Source organism: Channa argus, chromosome 2, assembly GCF_033026475.1.
Source record: "Channa argus isolate prfri chromosome 2, Channa argus male v1.0, whole genome shotgun sequence".
NCBI lineage: Eukaryota > Metazoa > Chordata > Actinopteri > Anabantiformes > Channidae > Channa > Channa argus.
The window spans coordinates 27,395,164-27,403,326 of NC_090198.1; the positions used below are offsets into that span (position 1 = coordinate 27,395,164).

An 8,163-nucleotide genomic window follows, 5' to 3' on the forward strand; every position below is an offset into this window, starting at 1 on the left:
AGGAGGGGAACAAGTGCTATTATAAGGAAAGACAGGAAATCTGTGATTCATACTTTTGAATCATTGATTCATTTGGTCGAAAAAATAAAATAAAAATACAGACTGATGTCAATAGCTATTTGTCTAAGGAAAGTGAGCCATTGAAATATTGGCAGTCCAACTGTGTAAATAGAGAAACACATTGTAGGTGAAGAGTATAAATGCTAACCACTCACACACAAGACTTCTGTTTACAGCATTGCATCAAATCTGGAAAAAAAAAAATCCTTTCTAATCCCTTATCTTAGTTAAAAAAAACAAAAAACAACAACAAAAACAAAACAAAACAACAACAACAACAAAAAAAACTGTGCTGCAGTAACATAAGTAGTCGTTTCTCAGCCCTATGGCTGGAGTGTATTCATCAATCTCACGTCCTCAAACCAGAGGCCTGGGAGTTCTGTGCGGGATCTAGTTTCTACCACTGAGCTTATACAGACTGAGTGCTCTGATGTTGTTCTTAGTATCTGTTGGAGTCTCCCTTCCTGTTTTAGGAGTCACAGCCCCAAGTCCTGCTACCACCACTTGGACTGCTTTGGCCTTCACTTTCCCCATCCTCTCCAGTTCCTCTTTTCATCCCAGGTTCTTCTCCGGTTTGTCATACACCTTCTTCTTAATGTTCAACCACTCTATCACCACAGCCATTTTCTCTTCCTTGCCTACTACTACAATGTCTAGTTGGTTAATCAGTGCCCTCCTTTCTGGATGGATCAGAGAGCCCCACAGGATCTTTGCCCATTTGTTCCCCATTAGCTTTATCTCAGTGATAAATGTGGTCTAAATAACAATCACAACAGTGAACGGTTCTTTCTGACAATAAATTACAGCTTTTTAAAATCCATTTCTCGAGTAGGTTTGAAAAACTGTCATAGCCAAGAAACCTGATCTAGGATTAGACCATCCAACATTTGCTAGTGGCCCCAACTCATTTGTCTTCAATCTGTTAAGCCACATATGAATAACAGGGCCTAGGATTACAGCATCTGTAGCACATACCAGTTCACTGGTCTGAATAATGGTGCTAGTAGAGATTTTTGTGAGGGCTTTGGTAGCATCAGCTACCATACGTTTGGTGATGTTTTTCCAACAGACCTTGGTATTCGGTATCAAGTATCAACTGCATCCACTTCTTCCATTATTCTTCGCCTCAGATCAGTTGCTCTGCCCTATAGTGTAAGCGAGGTCTGTGTAAGGATCCAGCTTCTGTTGTTGGTTTCATCTCCCATTGTTCTTCTTATATACACATGACAGAGATGTTTTTCTTTTTTTTTTTAATACAGGGCTTGTCTATGTCTCAGACTATTCACAAGTAAAAATACAAGTGACAGTTGTTTAGTGCATAATCATACACTAGTACAAGTTATTATACTGCATCTACTTTGATCTACTCTGAGAAACCTGTATCAGGAGATATGACCCAAGAGGTGAGTACAACCCTTGCTGACAATGGCTCCAGTTTTCTTAAGGCATTTGGAAAACTTCACGCTAATTTCACAGTTGTTTATTTTATATTTTGTTACAGCAAGTAAAATTCCAAAACAGCAAGACAAACTGATGTTTCTAAATGACTCATCTCAGCTGTCATTTGATGAAAAATGTCTGTACTCTAACAAAAACTCTTTTTAGTAGGACATCTTTGAAAATGGAACTGGCTCTACCAGGCGGGTGTTTGATTGATTAAAGGGATCTGATTGTATAATGTTACAACATTAATCAAGCACAACAGTCGAGGAGGACACTTACTAAATGGTTCATTGTGACTTGTCAAACAAATGTTACTTGTGTTGGCTTCACATCCATTTCAATTTCACAAAGCTCAGTAACTCGTGTTAAACCCATATGTGCATGGATTACTGAATGTGCAAAGGCCCAGGGGCCCATGGGCCAGAACCTCTGAACTTAGTGTTCTTATTCGTTTGAAAGAGCTCTGTTAAAAGATACATAAAGACCATAAAAGATATTCTCAACAACCACACTGACAACTGAAAAATGTTAAGCAGCAACCTAAACTCTCCAAGAGAGGCACACCATGACCAAAAACAGACACCACGTTCCCAAAAAGACAGACATAAAATCACAATTAATTACAACAGATTTAGATCCAAAAATGTTTATAGGTTGTTAACCAATATGAACTGCTGCACAGCACAGCTCCTACTGTGAGGTTTCAACTGATACTATAGTAATAACAAAAAGCACAATAGTTATTTCTTAGAAATTAAAACATGTTATGCTTGTAAAATACATGTACTCATGTGGGAAATGTTTTTCTTTTTAATTGCATGGTTTGGAATGAAGAAACAATGCACAACAGTGGCAGAATGTTGCAAAAAGGAAGCTGCACTACATTGATGATAACAATAGCAATGGAAGCAGTAGATGAGGGACATATGCATCTTATGAAGAGAGTAGTAGATCCAAGGAAAATCATGATCAAGTAGTTGTAGAAGCATTTCTGGACGTAAAATGACATTTAGTAGCAGCATTGCTATGCGATTAACATTCAGAAACATCTGTCAGTAACGCAATTCAACCACACCACAACCTACAACATTTTGTAAAATGACTATGAAGTTGAATCAATACCTTTTTTTAAACAGTTACACCAAAAACGGAATATTATGACCTTTAGTAAGAGATAGCTGACTTTTGTATTTGATAATGTAGCAAGAATTTTTGATCTGTGACACACACACACACACACAAACACACACACACAGGTTTCCCCATGAGAGACATTATTAAATTTCCTCCAGGGTTCCCACCAGGACTACTATCCCTGGTCAAAGCCGACCAGATCATCAAAACTAACAGGGATCATGTTGCTACTCAACCATCTTCAGAAAACTGTCTATTCCATGACTGGAGGGACTGAGAGTGTCAGTTACTTGGCTCCTTCTTCATCTGGGTCAAGTCGAGTTCAACAACAGACGCTTCTCACAACCCTCAACACAGCGTGTTTTGACATGACACTGCGGAATTGATTTGATTCGAAGATTTGCATGGTCCTTAATGTGCTGAGTGAACACTGCCACTAAAGGACTGTTTGCATCCAGTCAAAATACACGGCTGTCAATCCAAAATGAAGCTGTAACCATTCATTCCTTTATATTCTGACACCAGTGATCCTGGCACTGCATCTTTTGACAGGAGAAATACTTTCCGTGAATAAATATTCAGCGAGTGGCACTGCACATTTTGGCTTGATCTATTTGCTTACATTCATTTGGTTTTAACATGGGAAAAATAATAACCAAGCATTAACTAAAAATAAAAAAAATCCCCCTCCAAGATTAAACACAAAAAATGCACAGCCAACTGTGGCCCTGTCTAAATTCATCTGCTTTTCAACGGGGGTAATTTAATATGCCAACGCTGAACAGCTGGAGGCAGGCGTATTTCAGCTGACTGTATCTGTTATCCTTCTGCGTTTTTTAAACTATGACCCACAGTTTGCACGGCAGCCAAAACACGTGTACATGGGCAGACACTTGAATGAATGAAACCACACAGAAACATAAAAAAGTAATAATCCAGAGAGCAAATAAATCCTTTTGGGAAGGTCTAAGAATGACATGAGACAAGATATTTTTAAAAGGAATGTGACTAAAGTAATTTATTTTCTTGTATATCATTAAGATTATATTTATGGACCTCTTTTTCTAAGGACCAAAATGCTAATGGCATGGTTCTGAAAAATGTCAGTCCCTTAATAGACAAATGTTGCTGTAATTATCTTCTGTACTTTCTAATATCTCCAAAGTGCCATCTGCCAAAGTAAACACAGTTCTTGATTTCTCTGTCTTCTCTTTCCCTGTTATTTGTTTTGCATTTTGTATTTTTGTAGACAGTCCACTACAACACACCCAAAATGACACACCCACATAACGTGACATACGTTGCTGTCTTTGGTGCTAATAAGTACCTACTGCAGATAGGTAATTACAGTCCATTCACTGAGTAACACCTTGCTCTGCGCTCGCTCTCCCTCTTGGGGAGTAACAAAGGAATAGGAAAGAGAGGTAACATGATATAGATGGATCGTGTGCATCTACTACTGCACTCAGACGGTACGTAATATGGCACTTTTCCCTGCTCTGTAGCTTAGAACCAACCTTTCCGCGTAAAGACATTCATCAGAAAGTATCAGCCACATAAAGCACCACAATGCAATACATTTTTCTCCCACTGCTGCTGCACAGTTAGAAGATTCTGTGTCAGTTTCTGTTCACATTCGAGAAACGTAATGAGCGCCTGTACATACACATTCTACATCTGAATAGAACTGTAACTTGTAGAAAAGCGATGGAGCTGCAACCTGAACAGAGTGGATCGACTATCACCCTTTCTCAAGCGTTGCACTGCTCCTGTTAACTCTTTGATATTCCAACCCTGTGTGAGAACCACTTCACTCCAAGTGTGGCTGCCTGTATCCAATTTGTTCTCCTATAGCCTAAAGATAATGGACAATAGGAGACATTAAAACATTTTTTAAAAAAAAACAACAACCACCTTTCTCTACAGTGTAAAAGTCAACCCTCCAATTATTTCAGTGCAAAGAATCTCTGTGCATTCTAGTAATAAAATTAGCTATGCTGTCTCTGTCTACATTGCATGTAAATGTGTCCTTTTGTCCTCAGCAAATGCATGATTCATCATGAAATGCTACAATTTCTGCACCTTGTTAATGCTGTAAATGGGGACTTCATGTTTGATTTCTGTCACATATCCAAAACTCAACACTATACAGCCTTAATCTTCACAATATACATAGTCTAGGAAAACCATGTAATTTTACCCCGCTTATTCACAGAAGGAGCTATCCGATTTCCCAAAGTGCTATGCTCCACACACACACACTCTGCCTGAATAACACACATCAGCGACCTACCTCCATGGCTAGAGCGGCTGTCTGCTGGTCGTAGTGGTTCAGTAGATTGGGCATAAAGGTGGTGTTGTAAGGCAGATCCTGGCACATTCTCAGTCTGATGGGCTCACAGCTGAACTCGCTGTGGCTCTCTATGGACTCCATGTGAATGGACAGAGCAGGTGTAACCAGGGAGATGAGGAGGAAAGAAAAACAGACAGGAACTCGCTGTCTGGAAGAGATCGTTTTTGCAAACCAGTCATTCATAGATCTTCTTTCAACAGGTGCTTGCATCTTTGGGTCTGACATTTCTCCACAGTGGCTCAGACTGACGACTGTCATCACCCGGAAAACCACGAGACGGCCTTGGTGACATGCAGGATTTGTATTTAAAGCTTCCAATTATTAGAAGCAATAGCATCCATTTTTTAGGGTCACGGGGTCAGGACACTCTGCACATGTGATCGAGTCCCAATTTATCCGTAAGCCATGAAGGGAGCCAATTCTTCAGCAGAGTGTAGTGTTTCTTTTTCTGAATTCGTTTTCGTTGAGGAAACACTTGCCTTCACCTTCGTGTAAGCTTGTGCTCATTGACATTCTCGTTGATCCATCCCCAAACTGAGAGCATACCCGCTGAGACAATGGCCTCCACCAGCAGCACCTCCCCTTTCTTCCACTTTGTTTTTCCTCTCACTTTGCTTCCGCTGATGTCCAAGTCCCCCAGCAATATGTGGCTATCGTCTGGTTTTGCTGATATCTCTGTAAGACAAAAAACAACATCTTGAGTATTCAGTTACCATTACTCAAGCAGGCCCTGCAGGTTTAAAACCTAGAAACACAGTGTTGTATTTGGTCTTTGGTCAGCAACACCCTTGTCTCTACAAAGCAGAGTTCTAATCTCGGATTCAAATCTGTCTGTACCTATTAGGTTGACATTTATGAATGGCGGACAAAATAGTTCAGGGGGGGAAATCAGTTTGGGGTAACAACTTAAACCTACAAGGACCTGCAATGGCAAATGATCTACGAGAGTCGTTTCTGCGGCGTTATGCGCTGTTCCAGGTGAATAATGGGAACATGTTGAAAGCAGCCCACGACAAACAGCGCCCGCTCATGTGGACGTTACACCTGCGGATGAGCAGACACTCCCTCCGCTCTCGTGTTTGTGCGAGGTTGACCGGGCAACAGTAGCGCTCCCCTGCGATGTTTCACACTGTGGGTCTCGGTGGTTTTACGGTTGGCCACACGGTAAACTTTAGAAAATAAGCCTCGTTGGAGAATTTAAAGCGCACACGCGGGTGGTCCGGTTGTCGAGTTACAATTCCCAGCTGCTCGCAGTCGACCGTTAGCTACCTGTTAGCTAACGTTAGCTAGCTCCAAAGCGATCAAATCGATAACGAGAAATTCGGTTTAACACCTCTTCAACGTTCCAGGTCGCTGCCTTCTTCAGTTCTCCTTCGCTCTCCAGGAAGAACATCTGGTTGCTGATTTTTTTTCTCCCCCCCTTTGTTGTTAAGAAAGCACAAACATTTTAAAAGACATCTTCATTGTACTTGGAGCGAGAGCCACACACGGTGACACGCCACTATCGCACCGAAGACAGCGTGTCAATCTTGGGCAGCCGCGCGCGTCTGTCACCGCAGCGCTGCTGCGCGCTATTTGTGCACGGGATTGCTTCAAGATATTTACAGCCAAAATTTGCCCGGTCTGCCGAGAGTAAGGAGTTAAATGAGGTGCACAGTTCCCGTGCTAACGTCACAATTCTAAATGCTTTACCTTGCGTGAGGAATGAGGAGCGGTACGGGTTCTCCTCGGCTCCACCACCGGCCCCGATCACTGCAGCACTTCGTTGTTCCACTGTTTGCAGCTGGTTCCCCGCAGCCTGCCGCCGACGCAGCGTGACCGCGGATCCAGCGTGACCGCGCAGACAAAACGACAAAGATGGTCCCAGTGGATGTTGCAAGCTGTGGACATTCAGCATTTGCTAATATTATAAAGTGTATTTATACAATAATACGAATAGGCGCATGTGATGGGTTAGAAGTTAGGCTTATTTGTGAATATTACTATATCCACTTTCATTTGTCATGCACACTTTTGAAGGTGTTCTCTTGCACCATTCCCAAGGTTACAGGAAGACCACGTGGGGTTAAATTCGAACCAAAAGTATCTTCAGCATCAAGTAGGACAAGAATTGTGGAGAACTGCTTTCATCAAATGTATAATTGTGAAGGCACAGACACTCCCTCCACGGCTAGGTGCATGGATGGCACTGGCCCGGAGGGCTGTGGATGAGTGCATCTGTGTAAAGGTTAGCCGACAAGCCAAAAGACCCAAAATGATGAACAATCAAACTATCTGAAGAAAGGCACAAGATCACCCAGAACGGGCTCAAAGCATTGAGACACCAGACAACAAATTAAAACCAGAAACAAACCTCACTAAAACAAATGTAAAATGCCCATGGATGAGCAACAGTAGTCTTCCTTAAAACAACTTGGCCTGAAATGAACAAGGAAAACTGTAGAGAAATGTAAAAAAAAAAAAACATCCTTACAATTACATAAAGTAGTTGTATATGTTGCTAGAAACTCGTTTTAAGAAAAAAAAAGGGCAGACTTTTCCTGCAGTAAATAGATATGATTAGAGACATACTCGATTCCAGCATCCTCAGCAGAACCAACTGAGGTATAGAACAATACATTTCTTTAAACACCTTCTATGTATGTGTTGGCTCCTTAACCCAAACCCTGCCATGGTCTCTTAATAATCATCAACCGCTCTTTAACCTTCCTACCTTTCAAATGTATGAAAGGCGTTAAGTCTATATAGCTTTTAGCCCAAAGATCTAACAGTAATCATTTTGGGCCTGTCGCTCTACTGACAGCGCACTTACTTACAAGTGGTGAATGATCTTCTGCCTAAAATGGATTCAGTCCCTACTTCAGTGCTTCTGGTGCTGCTGGTCCATACTGTAAATCTACTGTTTCACTGCTCTGTACATGTGACATCTATTGCATATCTGTCATTCCCGAAAGAAAGAACCCTTCTTCTAGAATTGGTAGGACTTCTTTGAGAAACGGGGGGGGGGAAGGGCATTCTGTACAGATTGTAAAGTGTAATAATTGGCTATGATTTCAAAATGTTGCTTTAGGTGGTACATTTTTAAAATAAAAAATACAAATTGTGGTCACTTACCTATTACTTAAACACCCTTGAATATTTTGAAAGAAACAGTTTCTGAAAATTCCAACTCA

General features: G+C 41.2%; 1 protein-coding gene across 6 annotated transcripts in view; it reads right to left on the reverse strand.

Annotated features, from left to right (window-relative positions):
• LOC137105975 (frizzled-3-like) overlaps window positions 1–6,840 on the reverse strand; it is a 31,751-nt gene extending 24,911 nt beyond the window's left edge. For 4 of the 6 annotated variants that reach the window (XM_067488911.1, XM_067488885.1, XM_067488919.1 and 1 more), the window contains exons 1-2: window positions 6,683–6,840; window positions 4,931–5,665 (exon numbers count right to left, since the gene is read on the reverse strand). In XM_067488911.1, the coding sequence (XP_067345012.1) occupies window positions 4,931–5,248 (318 nt within the window). In that variant the 5' untranslated portion in view covers window positions 5,249–5,665; window positions 6,683–6,840. Of the gene's footprint in view, window positions 1–4,930; window positions 5,666–5,912; window positions 6,246–6,323; window positions 6,586–6,682 lie in introns of those variants that run through there. The other 2 variants (XM_067488894.1, XM_067488902.1) reach the window with 2 other exon arrangements.
• Between the last annotated feature and the right edge of the window lie 1,323 nt (window positions 6,841–8,163).